Source organism: Octopus bimaculoides, chromosome 4 (assembly GCF_001194135.2).
Source record: "Octopus bimaculoides isolate UCB-OBI-ISO-001 chromosome 4, ASM119413v2, whole genome shotgun sequence".
In the NCBI taxonomy this organism is placed as follows: domain Eukaryota; kingdom Metazoa; phylum Mollusca; class Cephalopoda; order Octopoda; family Octopodidae; genus Octopus; species Octopus bimaculoides.
Genome location: NC_068984.1, coordinates 133738899 through 133754144, shown reverse-complemented (window position 1 = coordinate 133754144; position 15246 = coordinate 133738899). Strand labels below are relative to the sequence as shown.

General features: G+C 36.0%; 2 protein-coding genes across 3 annotated transcripts in view; one reads left to right on the top strand and one right to left on the bottom strand.

Moving 5' to 3' along the window:
• Window positions 1-4400: 4400 nt before the first annotated feature.
• On the bottom strand, window positions 4401-14853 carry LOC106880163 (E3 ubiquitin-protein ligase RNF8). Of its 2 annotated transcripts, none has more exons than XM_014930002.2 (7): window positions 14718-14838; window positions 11070-11183; window positions 10207-10755; window positions 8480-8878; window positions 7133-7337; window positions 5436-5628; window positions 4401-4711 (listed from the first exon to the last, which is right to left on the bottom strand). In XM_014930002.2, the coding sequence occupies exons 1-6, from the start codon at window positions 14784-14786 to the stop codon at window positions 5441-5443; spliced, it is 1524 nt and encodes a 507-aa protein (XP_014785488.1). In that variant the 5' UTR covers window positions 14787-14838; the 3' UTR covers window positions 4401-4711; window positions 5436-5440. The 2 variants fall into 2 exon arrangements, 1 of the variants encoding a protein (XP_014785488.1); XR_001410714.2 differs by lacking the exon at window positions 4401-4711 and adding an exon at window positions 5961-6083 and having other exon boundaries at window positions 5492-5628; window positions 14718-14853.
• Window positions 14854-14968: 115 nt separating this feature from the next.
• Window positions 14969-15246, top strand: part of LOC106880164 (FAU ubiquitin-like and ribosomal protein S30) — a 5707-nt gene continuing 5429 nt past the window's right edge. The window contains exon 1 of the mRNA XM_014930003.2: window positions 14969-15057. The gene's annotated coding sequence lies outside the window, so the exon portion shown is untranslated. The remainder of the gene's footprint in view (window positions 15058-15246) is intronic.

Genomic DNA, 15246 nt, shown 5'->3' with positions numbered 1-15246 from the left:
TACGTTGTTCGTGCATATCTCTTAAATATTTAAAAATGGGTCATACAACTCTTTGGTTTTCTCATCCCAGACGATTTGGACCAGGATCACGACAATGGTAAGACACCTTTCTTCTCTCTCTCTCTCTCTCTATATATATATATTTTTTTATACGATCCACGAGTTATCATACAACTATCATCACACATGTGCGGAGTCGAATTTAAGAGGCAGCTTCAAGACGAAAGCGCCATCTGCTAGAAATAGCAGCAAAATCTTTAAACCACATCATACCACCTTAAATGGGATGGTCACAGCTGGTTTGGAGCTAAACAATAACATTTAATAAAGGTACCAAGGTAAATGGTAATTTCCAAAGATAATACTTTATTTTAAATGATGAAATAGTAACACATTTCCGTAGTCCGAATCGCACGATATTCTTCCAGACACGTGTGTTCATAGTTTTCACTGCCATTGATAAAATTATACGAATTGTATGTTTATTTATTTATTTATTTATTCTGTACTCCCTAATATGTTTTGAAGATGAAACTAATAATCAGATATAAATTACTATAGATGGTTTATTATCGATGTTCCTATTTCTCCCACCTTGAGAAGATGTGGTCGCCATGTTGTTAGTGTTTGCCATGGCCGTATAATTCGTAGTGTTTTAACTCTTCAATTCAAGTATATCCATTAAGATCAAGAATGCCCTTTTCCGTTTTTTGCGACCATTCTTTAATCGCATATTACTTCCTACTGTGTTCACGATCTAAATAAGATGCTACTCTAAGTGATCGCTTGCCCTGCTAGAAACAGCAGTCAAATCGCACCCTCTACCAACTATAATGCAAGACGTGTGTATATAGCATATCTTCCGGTATATTTGTTGACGAAATTGAGTATTTTTCGATTGTATTTTCACTTTAATGTATATTATATATTTGAGTCAGTTTAAGGGGCGCCTTCTTTGGCTCATATGAAATACCTGAATAAATACGAAGATTCTAAGGTGTGATATTTAGTATCTATAATAGAATATACCATAAAATGGTAATTAACTCAGCTTTATTAATCTTAATCGTGTATAATGATAATTTGGGAGTTGAAGTGGCTGAATGTTGCATATTTTCTTTGTGGTCCCTTTCGTTTTGGTCGATGGTAAAAAAAAATACATCTTGTGATTGGGTTTGGGGTTTTTGTTAACCGAAAACGGGTGGTGTGAGTATTCTTTACCTCCGCCTCATTTTGTAACGAATGCTTATATATGTAAACAACCATTTGTCTTTATCGTTATGGTTTTATTATTATAAACTTTGTATTTTCCCCCTCTTTTTTTTTTTCTTCCATCAGTCGAGTCTGTGCCAACACTCACGGTGTCATAAGGAAATACAGTCTCTTCATGTGCCGAAGATGTTTCCGAGAATATTCCAATGACATTGGATTTAAGAAGGTACCAGTATTTATGTCGCTAAATTTGATATTGAGATATCGGTTCGAAACATTACTTGACGATTTGGTCAGTTTTGAGCACAGAAGATTCGGGTTTCAACAGGTCTAACTACTGTTAGACAAATGAAATCCAATAAAGGGAAGTATGGAACCGAATTAATACAGTTTGGGCCGAAAGAGTAAGGAATATAGGCAAATTTCTAGTATATGTGCAAAAGCCAAAATAGATCGAGCCGTCGAGAATGTTTCAAACTGTCGTATCCTGGAATACTCTTGCTTTTGTTTTTTATTTTTATATATATATATATCTTGGTCTTATATTTAATTTGTATTCTATTATACGTATTTATTGTACTTTTAATTATAAATTTTTTCTATATGTGACTGGATTTTCATCGATGAGTTCATGAACCTTGGTTCTTTTCCCTAATACTATATATTTTATACTGTGAAACTTAATTTAATTTTAATAAATTGATTTTAATTGAGTTTTTACCTGTAATTTTGGATTTTATCCCTAATATTACTATTATATATATATAAAAAATATCTTTCTCTTTTTCAGCTTGACTAATGGTTAATGCAAACATGTCCTGAGGCCTGTTAAGAAACATCATTCAACTGGCTTAAGAGTCAATAAATTACATTGTAATATATATATTTGTTTGTTTGTTTTTTTTTTATTTGAGACAATTACGTTTGACTTGAGGGCCCAGAGGCGTTGTTTTCAGCAGTATATCACAAACAAATCTTTAAAGAATGCAGTGGTGGTACTAAACATCCTGTGTTCTAAGAAAAAATTGAAAGTGGAATCCAGGACTGACTCTTTGTCCTGGAGATTAATTGTTGGGATTAATCAATATCAACTGCAGTATTGTCTCAAGTGTGTGTTTCTTTTAATGATGTGTACATCAATCTTGTTAGCCAACCAACATTGCCTGAACACTGGACTTGGTATCATTTTTGAGTCCAAAGATAAGGAATGTAGGCAAATTAATTGTAATGCTGGACTTCAAATTGGGTTCACCTCACCTGTGTAAGATTAATCTAAATGCAGTTGTTTGAATTGGCAAATTAGTTGCATTGCACCAATAGATGCACAAAGCACTGTTTCTTGACAACCCTAGTACTTTTGTCTCAAAGCATACCAGGATAATTTTGATTCTGTGAGGTACGTCGTCAGCTAATACACAAAATCCAAATACGGAAAAATAGGTATGACAGTTAAATTACTGGTCTACTATCCTATAAAGTGCTTGCATAACCCAATTGAGACTGAACATGCAGTTTTTTTTTCCTCCCTCCATTGGTGTGTGAACACTCAGTGGTCTGATCACCACATATACTGGAAGAAAACTAAAATACCAGGCTTACTGGCTTCAAGGTCGGGATTTCACTGGACAATATGGTCTCTAGGAACCTGTTTAACAAACATGTCTTCATACTTTCAACAGTGGCTATAAGTCAGCCTACCAATATAACCTTCCAATACAAGAGTTGTTATCCATCAGTTATGAACCACAGATTTTGATTTGTAAAAATAAAAGGCAATAGCTTGGAGATAAAGTATTAAGCTGGATAACTACCTTTTAAATTATTTGTATGGGCTTTGGCATGCTAATAGTTAAGATGCATAATGACAGATTAATCTAAATGGATAGTGCCCCAGGAGATACCTTTGATATGCAGTAGTAATTGGCCTGGTGTCTCATTGATCTAGAAAACCATCTGATGGGATTGTGAAAACAGTGTCTAAGGACAAGTGGAATGAAGATAATTTCCTAAGAAATAATGCTGTTGAACCAGTACTTTATATATATAATCATTTAATGTCCGTTTTCCATGCTGGCGTGGGTTGGGCAATTTTACCACAGTTGCAGCAGGTTTCTACGGGTGAATGCCCTTCCTCAGGCCAACCACTTTACAGTGTATGCTGGGTGCTTCTAATGTGGCACCAACTCAGAACTCTTGCAGGCTAATTCTCTTTGCCAAGGAGAGCAGTCTTAGCACTTCTGCTGTGGAGGATGAGCCTTGAGTACAGCAAGGTGCCAAGCATCTCAGTCAAAGATCATCCTTCAGTACTTCATCCCATGGCTTCCTGAGTCTCCTTTCACTTTGAGAGATTGACACAGATGAGCAGATCGAAAAGTTTTTTAAAAAATAGCTGCACAAGTATGAAGCAGAACACCCCCTAACATCTACCAGATGGTTCTAGTGAACTGAGTAACCATCAATGAGGTGCTGTGTTCGCTACAAATTAATCGTGGTTCTGGATGTGAAAGCTAGGGCAAGCTTCATTTCTACTGGGTGCCAAGAGCTTATTGAAGTGCAATCGTGGGGGATATGTAAATGCTTAACCTCTACAACAATGAAGGTGAAACATTTTTGGAGAGAAAAGTCAGGAGACCTGGATCAGTAATCCACAAGGTAGAGTCTGGAGTTGCCAGTAAAACAATAAAAAAAAAAATTCAAGAAAAAGCAATGCTATTTTGGGGTACAACAATAAAAAACATCTCGAAAAAAAAGGGTTTACAATCACCAGTGTAGGCTCCAGTAAAATACTGGCCAACAAACTGAAACCAGCAATTGGCACCAAATGGTGAGGTATATTATCGAAACCATTGAAAAAGTGGGTTTCAAGTTGCTGGAACAATCTAGCATACAGTGCAGATCTTGCCCTTTTCAGCAATCACTTCTTGGAACATTCAAACATCCTTTACAAGGGTGTTGATTTTGATATGGACGAAGTACATAAATGGTTGTGTGACCAGACAAAAACCTTCTCCAATGGAATAAGCAAGCTTGTGGGCTCTTGCAAGAGGTGAATCAAAAAGCAAGGCGGCTATACTGAAAAATGATGTAATTATTCAAACCCTGCTTTTGTTTTAATAAATTACAGAAATGGAAGCACAATTTTCGCTTAGCCTTACATAGTATTCGATACATATAACATAACAGAAATATTTTATATATAACAATATTCATCTCAGATGAATATGTAACAAACAGGATTTTAATTTCAAAATATAATTTAAAATGAAAGTATTTAAAAAAAAAAAAAAAAAAAATTTGAATTTTATTGAAGAAACCGTATGTATATTTTTGAAATGGCTGGTTCCCAATTTCTCACTATTTGCTTTGTTTGGTTAAAATTGAAAATGCATCTGGTTAGCAATATTTCACAAACAGGGAAAGGATTTAATCTCTTCAAATCCAGATGCTGTAAATAAATTTCTCTAAACGTGATGACAATTTGTTTTGCTTTCGAATTTACCTAAAAAGTAGAAAGAATATGGATCTTTAAGTCAATATTATCACAATGAGATTTACATACATTGCAACAAATAGCAAACAATCCTTTATTAAATGAATACTGAAGTAAATATACTATATTCACAACAAACAGCAGTTAGATATATTGCCATCATGTGCATGATTGAGAAACTTGCTTCCCAACAGGAAGACTAAGTGTGACTTTTTCGTCACTAATAAAGCCATCCTTCTGTATGGGACAAGCATAGGCACTAACTGGTACCCAAGAGAAATTAATGGAAGCTATCAAGTCAGAATACTTACTGGCTACAGCATGCATCATCACTCCAAGACACTGTTCTCCACAAGCCCATGGAGGGAAATGTCAAATGTGGTGCTTAGAAGATAACTTGTAGACATACTGATTATGCCAACACTGATGAACATCCTGAACCAGGATACATAGGTGTCATCTTGAAATGCTGAGTGCTTCAATGGCTTTGATTTAAGTGAAAAGATACACGGCCTTCTTGTTGCCATATCTCAGTCTATGAGATTATTTCATGAACTGGCTGGGGTGAAACACTCATCAACCTGCAACCCATATTTGCTATTTACAACCATTACAATTAAATACCTTTGTCCAGGATACAAAGTTAAAAGGCAAAGTAACCAAATTAAGTCTTGCAAACTTATAGTACTGAACAGCAATCTGGGTAGGGAAGAAATAAATGAAAAAAACTCACAGGGTTTACCAAACATAATACATTCTTCCATAATCATCTTCATAGTCCTCATAATAGCTGTCTGAAAGATCATCTCCAGTTAAGGCTGCTAAGAAATTATGAATTTCACCTTGTATTGTTTCATGATGAAATACATGTTCTTGGTGTTCAGCGTGTCTCCTTTTCTTTGTCTTTGGTTGCGGTACTTTGAGAGCTAACAATTATAAAAAACAAAAAACAGATGCCTTAGTAATAATAAAAGAAAAGCCTTATGGAACCAACATTTTAATTCCACGAGACAAATGATTCAATCCTGTCAGCCCAACACTTCAATTCAATTATAATAAGTGGTTTATAATTAATCCAGTTATTTTGTTCCATTCAGAAACTACTCCAAATGTTTTAAAGCAATAAAAGATGACATCTATCTAAATAATAAGAGAGATCATGGCTTCAAACCATTTACTAGTAATGAAGATAGAGCAGAACTGCAGCCAATGGTATAATGTAATAGAGTAGGTTGTAAGAGGGAGCTAAGCAACATACCAGTAAATGGAGAAGATGTAACTAGAACCAATATCAATGTTATTTGAAGGAAGACACGGTTTAGTTAGGAAGGTCTGCTGATTTGTGGACCAAATAGTTTACTTTGTATGAATCATGACGTAACTGTGTCAATACAAAAGAAAAGCACGCGGGTGTTATGAAGATGCAGAATGAGAAGTGCAAGGGGTATAGACCCGACACATGAGACTATGTATAGAGATTTGCATAGGCAAGGACACAGAAGATGGATAATTGAGAGATGCTGAAAGCTACAAACTATACTTTATACAAATTATTTGCTTAATTAAACAGGTAGGGTTTGATGTCTGAGCAAGAACAAACAAGTTCAGTTGAGGCGATCATAATTACAAAAGGTTTTAAACTGATCGAGCAAAACATGAAACCCAAAGAAGTGATAGGACAAGTTTGGATAAGTTGTAGTTTAGGTTTGTATTAAGAGATGAAATCACAAATTCCATGATTCTCGCTAGAAATTGCAAGAGTTCCAAGCTAAAAAGAGAGTAAGTAAAAATTCAATCTTGTGAACTCAGTAAGTAATATTTAACCAAAATAGGTTATTGGATCAGGCAGGCTGACAGAAAAAGTAAGATCTGAAATGTATTAGATCTACAAGAATAGTTATTAGTAGAGCCAGCCCATAAAAATCAAGCCCATGGAATGCTCAGAAACTTTACAATACATAGTTGATGGTTTCTGTTTCTTGGGTGCTAAAGTTACAGCTAAAATTATTATATCCTTTTCTGCTCTAAGCACAAGGCTCGAAATTTTATGGAAAGGGGCCCAGTCGATTAAATCGACCCCAGTACGTAACTGGTACTTAATTTATCGACCCCAAAAGGATGAAAGGCAAAGTTGACCTCGGCGGAATTTGAACTCAGAACGTAAAGACAAACGAAATACCACTAAGCATTTCGCACGGCACGCTAAAGTTTCTGCCAGCTCACCACCTTAACTAAAATTACTATATCAAGAGTAAAAAATGGGTGAAAGAAGTTCAATGTACAATTGTCAACAAAAGGCTGCTTTCTCTATGCAAAAGCAAGGAGTATAGCAGTAAAAATATGAGTGTCAAATACAAAAGAAAAGTATATGATGCCAAGAAATTAATATATTAAATAACAATTAGGAAATGAGCAAAGATTTAACTATACCTTTTCTTTCCTTAACATATTGAGCTCTCTTTTCTTTCATTTCTGGACTGAAGAAAGCAGTCATTTTATCAATATAAGAGTCTACCACAAGGGCTTTTGCCTGGGACTTAATAGAAGTACGACAAACTGGACAGTCATTCTTCTTATTCATCCACATATGTATACAATAGAAACAAAATGTATGTGAGCAATTCAGTGTAGTGGCCTGAAACAGAACAAGAAATGACAGACATTAATTTAATGAATTAACATTCCTGTTGTAATATGTTCACACAATAGCTGATCCCAGACAGGATATGATACAACTCAATACAAAACTTCATGTTATATCCATTTTACCATCTTAGCAAAAAGCTGGATAGGTCATGGCATATCACAGCTTGTAGCAGTCTTTCATCTGATACACATTAACAGAGAGAACCAGTTAAAACTGCTCTCCACCACCTATGGTTTCACAATGTAAACTGGGTACCTTTTACTGTGCCACTGGTATGAAAGTTTGTGACAGAACTAAAGAATTTCCTCTACTCTTTGCCTCTTCTTGTTCAGTTAATGTCCTCCTAGGCAAGTGGCTTGCAGGTGACATCTCTTGCATTCATTTTGGAAGCTTAAGAAATGTCATTAGAATTTAAATAAATTAGTAAATGGCACAAATAACTAATATACTAAAATATATTATATTATCAGTATAGTGCACGTAAAAGCACCCACTACACTCTCGGAGTGGTTGGCGTTAGGAAGGGCATCCAGCTGTAGAAACTCTGCAAGATCAGACTGGAGCCTGGTGTAGCCATCTGGTTCACCAGTCCTCACTCAAATCATCCAACCCATGCTAGCATGGAAAGCAGACGTTAAATGATGATGATGAGTGCAGTTAGTCCAGTGTGCTTTTATAAAGATATTTTCTAGGACTAACAACTTCAACAATAGGAGCGAGATGAAATCTTTGTTTCTCGTCAAGAAAACAGAAATAATTTGGGTTGTAAGAGTTTTGTCTAAGAAACAAAATAAGTAACATTTCACAACTGTAATGTTGATCCATGGTTGTTGGTCAGTTGGGAAGGATTGCCACTATACACGTGTGTGTCTATGTTTGTTTCCCATCATAACTTCACAACCACAACTAGTTTATTTATGTCTCTGTAACTTAGCAGTTTTCCAGAAAGAGACTAATAGAATAAGAACCAGACTTTAAAAAATATTAAGGTTGATTTGCTCAACTAAAACTCAAGGTGGGACCCAAAACGGCTGCAGTCCAATGACCGAGACGAGTCAAGAAATAAAAGAAACTATCTTAACAACACAAATATAGAAAAATTAATGTAAACTACTTATAAATCACCATACCTGCACAAACAGTTCATTACAAATGCTACACTGTAGCTCCATTTCTAACATCTCAGAAAATTTAGTCAAGACCTCTTCACGAGTTTTCAATACAACATCTTTCTCTTTCAAATTATCCAATTTTGCTTCCTGCAACTGACTCTCCAGTAAGCATCGTTCAGCATCTTTATTATCAATTATCAGTTTCAATTCTTCCTTAGACTTAATTAATTCGTCAATAGTGGCCTTGTCAGAATTGCACTTATTAAGAAGTTCTTTCTCAGTTTTCTCCTTTTGCTCCAGGGCAACTCTTTTGATCTTCAAATCTTGCTTCAAAGATTTCTCTTTTTTCCTTAACAACATCACCATTTTGTCCTGAAATTCTTGTTCCAGTTGCTTTTTTTCTTCTTCTTTTAATTTCTGTAATTTCAAAATAAACCAAAAGGTGTAAAGACCAATCAACATTTCACATTAACAATGGACAAGAGAAACAATATTTTGTTTGCTATGTTTTTACTTGCAAGTTTTTTTTTTGGTTTTTTTCTGTTATCCCATTAAACAAATTTTTGATAAATACGAAAAAAAAAGTGACTGAGACCTTTGGAGAAATGCTGTGCTTGAGAAGACCCGACGAACCAAGTGAGACCGTAACCATGGCCTATGCCAGTGCAGCATAACCAGCACATTTAAGAGTATCCTTCAATGATTGGGCAATAAACTGTGCTTGCGAAGACCTTTTGAGGCAAGTGAAGTATTTGTCGTGGCCGCTGACAGTACTTCCTGATTGGCACCCAGGCCAGTGGCACATAAAAAGCACCATTTGACCATGATCAGTGCCAGTGCTGCCTAACTGGCTTCCGTGCCGGTGGCATGTAAAAGTATCATCCAAGTGTGGCTGATGCCAGTATCGCCTGACTGGCCCTTGTGCTGGTGGCACATAAAAAGCACCCACTACACTCTCGGAGTGGTTGGCATTAGGAAGGGCATCCAGCTGTAGAAACCTTGCTAGATCAGATTAGAGCCCGGTACAGCCTTCTGGCTTGCCAGTCCTCAATCAGACCGTCCAATCCACACTAGCATGGAAAGCAGACGTTAAACGATGAGGAAGATTCCAATTAAGAATGTATAATAATTGAATGCTGCAATTAAAATCACCGTTTGTCTGTTTATTAGCAAAGTCTCATTCAGTTGTTAAACATAAATAAATCTTGGAATTAAGTGGTTTTGATTTACTGTCAGGTGACTTTTAGCCAATCCTGTATATATGATAGGCTGCTATACGCTTTCCATCGATTAAATTTCATTCCCAAGAGACTGATCAACCCAGAATATACTGGTCTCATGTGTCTTCTCAGTATGAGACTGAACCACATAGGGGTTCTTTAATTTGAACCCTATGTGCAGTCTTTCCTCTTCAAGAAGTCAACTCCCTGCAATTGCCCCACACACACACACACACACACACAAGATGTTTTTACTGCAGCTGTCAACTTGTAAATCATTTAAGAGGAATGATAACTGCATTGACTTCTCTGACATAACAAAACATCACCTTTTATACAAGTGGTGTTGGTTGTTTGCCATCTCCAATGAAAACACATCTAGACTAAGGGAAAAATATTTCTTTGCTTGAAAACAAGTCTCAATGAATCCCATTTAACCTATACAAAGCATGGATAAAAACAGACATAAAAATGCAGATAATGCTGAAAACAGTTATAAGTTTTGGATATAGCCAGTACAAGTACCTGTGTTTTTTGAAGTTCAAATTCAACCTGTTTCCGTTTTGCTTCCAATTTTGCAATGGCTTTTGCCTGAGAGTCAGATTTTTCTTTCTCCAATTTCAAAGCTGCTTCTTTCATTTGCAAACGCTCTTCGAGTTCTTTTAACTTGATCTCATAATCAGAAGTAGCACCATTTTCTGACATTGGTGAACCCATCGCTTCCAAAGAACAGGGGATTTCATTATCATTAATATTCTTATTATCATTATCACTGCTGTTACTTTCTGAACAAGTAACTAACAATGGTGAAGAAGGCACTTTTTTATCAACAGGTTTATTGAGGAATTTCAGATGATTTTTGGGAGAGTTGTTTATCACAGGCATTTCAGGTTTATGTCTTTTTACGGCCAAAAAGTCACTTTTGTGAGGTTTATGTTTCACTAGTGTTGCTTGAAGCTTATAACAGAAAGGTTCGTCTTTAGAATTTCCAATCTGAATGAGATCTCCAGTTTTAATCACATGTTGCTCAAATACCTGAATTCTTTTCTTGTTTACGAAAACACCATTTAAACTCTGGAAAATAAGGAAAGAGAAATTTGATTAATGAGATGCTAATTAAAATTAATGAGAGGTACTGTAAGAGATTTGAAAATGAAGAAAGAAAACAAATGGAAACATTGGATTGATAGAAAGACATTGAATCTATATTTCTTTTATCTATTTCAGTCTTTGATTCTTTCATTTTAAAATATATTATCTAACCTGGAGTTGAGAAAATCAGCAAACAATTGGATAGCCAAACTGATCCAGAAAAAAAAAAAAATTCAGACAAGCAATAGCAGAAACAATTGAGCAAACAAGAAAAAACAAACTGAAGACAATTTTACATTCTCATCTATAATTGTCCAATTTTCTTCATTTCTTTTAATAGTAGCATGATGTTTAGAAATCCACACAGATAACAGGCATACCGGTAAATCTTGACTTCGTCCAATTTTTATCTGAATTGAAAAAACAAGAGACATTCAAGTGACAAGAATTAATTTATTCAATATATAAAATTTTAATTTATTCAGACAATCTCCAAACTACTTTTCATACCAAGGTGATGATGAAAGAACAACAAAATAGGTATGAAAAATGAGCATATTTAAAAAGTAAATCGCTTAGACTAATTGACTTAGTCAGAGGTGCCAACCACTCGAAAAGTAATAGTCAAGTTAGTTTCAACTTATTTACTGTATATCTGATTAGGTTTTTGATTCTCATATTAATATTCTTGTATGTATTTCAGACATTTGACTGTGGCCATGCTGGAGTACCACCTTAAAGGGTTTTAGCTGAAGAAATCGGCCCCAAGACATTCTTTGTAAGCCTAGTACTTATTCTATCAGTCTCTTTTGCCAAACTGATAAGTTATAGGGACATAAACACACCAACATTGGTTGTCAACCAATGGAGGGAACACACACACACACACGCACACAATGGGCTTTCAGTTTCCATCTACCAAATCCACACACAAAGATTTGGTTGATCCAAGGCTAAAGTAGAAGACACTCACGCAAGGTGCCATGCAATGGTGGAAAAAATTTGAAATCATTAGTTATAACCCAGGGACAATGAACAGGCTCTGTAAAACTGGTGTCATTGATCTGGTTGATGATTAGATTGAACATCTTGTCAATCAATGTCTGCTGCAATGCAGGTGAGAAGAGAATTTTAGAGAGTTAATATACTGGTTGTTACTGTATGACTTGGATGGTGATGACAGTAGGCATGGGATCCAATTAGCTTGTTATATTTAATTCTTTATTGCCCACAAGGGGCTAAACATAAAGGGGACAAACAAGGACAGACAAAGGGACTAAGTCGATTACATCAACCCCAGTGCGTAACTTGCTTAATCGACCCCGAAAGGATGAAAGGCAAAGTCGACCTCAGCGGAATTTGAACTCAGAATGTAGCGACAGACGAAATACCATTAAGCATTTCGCCTGGCATGCTAACGATTCTGCCAGCTCGCCGCTTGTTGTTATATTAGTGTAGTGATAGAACTGATAGAGAGGAGACAGTGCAATCATCGAGATGGTCTTTTGTATATGAAGTAGGATGTTTCTGTATGTAGCAGTAAAGAACAAGGTGAAGCATATTTTGGCCATAAACAGAAAGGCTTGTCTTGGGAAAGTAGTTTTTACTATTGTCCTGTATCTAAAAATTACAAAGGATTTAGTTGCTATTTCTAGCAGGTTGAGCATCTTTAAGCTTACTGTATGTGAAAGCTTATGGAGGAATGAAGAGTATTCTACATAGAGTGTACATTGTTAAAGGTGACTATAGGTTGTATAACAGAAAAAGTGAAGAAAGGCCACATCAACCCTGTCAGCAGGTGTGGCAAGAAGCTTGGGTGCCTTTTCGATTGAGCATGACAGCTTAAATATGATTTAATTTTATCTTGCTTATATTTAGTGGTAACATTTACAATTTCAATATGAATTTTCCATCAGTGAGTAGCATAGATTATTCGGATTTGATTATTAGTTTAATGGATAATGAAAAGGCAACTGGCTGGTGCAGACGGCATGGGCTTTTGCATAAGGAACGTATTTTCCCTTCATGTGACTTAGAAATGTATTTGGTGAAAGTCGATTAGGAAAATATTCTGAACCATATTTAAGATAAAAACAAAAGTAGATTATATTTAAGCTGTCACGCTTAAAGGAAAAGTGCCGAAGCTTGCTTCCCAACCATAATTCCGCCGCTTTCAGTCCCACTGCGTATCACCTTGGGCAAGTGTCTTCTATAGCCTCGGGCCGACCAAAGCCTTGCAAGTGGATTTGGTAGACGGAAACTCAAAGAAGCCCGTCGCTGTCCGCCGCGCGCGCGCGCGTGCGTGCGTGCGTGCGTGCGTGTGTCCACAATCGCTTCACAACCGATACTGGAGTGCTTACGTCCCGAAACTTAGCGGCTCAGCAAAAATGACTGAGAATAAGTACTAAGCTTACACAGTCAAACGACTGAAACAAGTAAAAGAATATGTTGGGACGATGCGGCGTGACAGGAACTTGTAAGACATAAAACGCAGATGACAAGCAATGGCGGGCAACCTCTCAAGAGCAAGGAAAGACGATTCTAGGAAGACCTAGCTCTATGGAAACAATAATAGCGACGAGGGAAAAAGCTTGTAGGTGATTGTAATGACGGTTTCTGCTACTTCTGTAATGATGATAATGAAAGAAACAGATCGGTAGCTGGCAGAGTTAGTGAAGGGACACACTGGGGGGGTATTTAATGGACTTTCGTATCCCATCTAGCAGTTTTAACTTATTTACTGTATACCTGATTAGGTTTTCGATTCTCACATTAATATTCTTGCATATGTTTCAGACATTTGACTGTGGCCATGCTGGAGTACCACCTTGAAGGGTTTTAGCCGAATAAATCGACCCCAGGACATTCTTTGTAAGTCTAGTTACTTATTCTATCAGTCTCTTTTGCCGAACTAATAAGTTATAGTCTTGCGTTTGAATTTTAATTTTATTGGGCAGTATGTCGCCTTATTTCATCCCATTTGTCACGTTGTTGTTTAGCTCCAACCAAATTAATTCTGATTAAGCAGACCTGTGATCAAATGACCTTTGACCCTTTTTTCCCAGGACAATGAGCCAGCACCTAAGCACCATTAATGAGATGAAGTATAAATGTGCGACGCATATATAGTTTGGTACAAACACACATTAACGTGAACTACCGATATTTGGTTGAATTCTTCCCTTCAGAGCCACTTTCATCATTATTATTTCTTTGGCTAAAATTATTTTACTTTAAAATTTGTATCTTCTATACACGCACCAAAAAGCGGCTCAGATATGGTACAACAAGGTGCTAGCGCTAGGTGTCAGCTCCCTGGCTCTCTCGCCTGAGAAAGCTATCCCAATCTATGGCAACATACCATTGTGTTCCCCCCTCTAAGACGGGCAACCTAATAGGACACTCTCCACTGCCTCCTCACTGCTTATTCTGTCACTACTTCAGCGGCCTCTGCTCAAAACTAACCACATACCACCTCGTCCAAGCATCTCTCATTGTTACCTATAGTGTCGGACAATCAGCTACTAACCACTAATCTTTCCACTGTAGAATATCAACCCTCTGCATTAAAATATAACGTAACAGCTTAATAAATTATCCTATCAGTTAAGTAGCAGAGTAATTACAAAGAGTAGAAAAGTACGCCATTGAATAGAATACAGCTTGTATTTTTGTTATCGACAGCAGAACAAAATACAAGATTAAAGTGGTTATAGAAAATACAAAACATAAAAGAAGATTTAAAGAGAAATTGCTAAAATAAGTGATATATATATATATTACTAACTTAATAGTAACAACATCGTTGCAAATCGCGCCTTGTAAACAATATGCTATTGACAAGCATATTCAATTAAAAAAAACAGATTGAGAAAACATTAAGGTATCAAAATGTAAGGCACTTTCTTTCTTGAAACATATGAAAGAATAAAAATATGAATTACCGTGTCTTCGTTTAACAGAATGCTTTTCTCTGGGTGATTAACGTTTTCCAAAAAATATTGTAACGCCATACTGGATGACGGTTGTGTCTTAATAAAGGTGAGATGATAGCCTCGGTGAAAATTGCATATGGGGGAGACAAAACGTGCAAAAATTGCGTAAAACAATAAAAAGTAAATATTTAAATTTTCTTATACATTATTTAAATTTTTTAATATAATATAACGAATGATCACGCAATTAAATTGTTCAGTTTTGCTGCAGGCTGAACCGGAAGTTCTCTTCACGCACATTGCTGTCGTTCTTTTTCTCTCTCCGCCATTTCTAGGCTTAACATCACATGTAAGTTGCTTCCTTTTTATTTAAATATTATTCCTACTATTACCATAAATCTGCCCATAAAATTTTGTACATGACCATATTATTTCTTCTATAATATTCTTTGACAATAACAGAATAAAATATTCTTCTTTTGAAGAGCATCCCCAACGTTTTTCTTACATCAATTTCTACGAATTACTCTATTCCTTC

Coding starts and splice junctions, on each gene's coding strand:
- LOC106880163 (XM_014930002.2), bottom strand. CDS start 14,786: ATGGCGTTACAATATTTTTTGGAAAACGTTAATCACCCAGAGAAAAGC. Junction 7,338..8,479: donor GTAATGAACTGTTTGTGCAG/GTATGGTGATTT, acceptor GTTCTGTTTCAG/GCCACTACACTGAATTGCTC. Junction 5,629..7,132: donor ATATGTTAAGGAAAGAAAAG/GTATAGTTAAAT, acceptor TATAATTGTTAG/CTCTCAAAGTACCGCAACCA.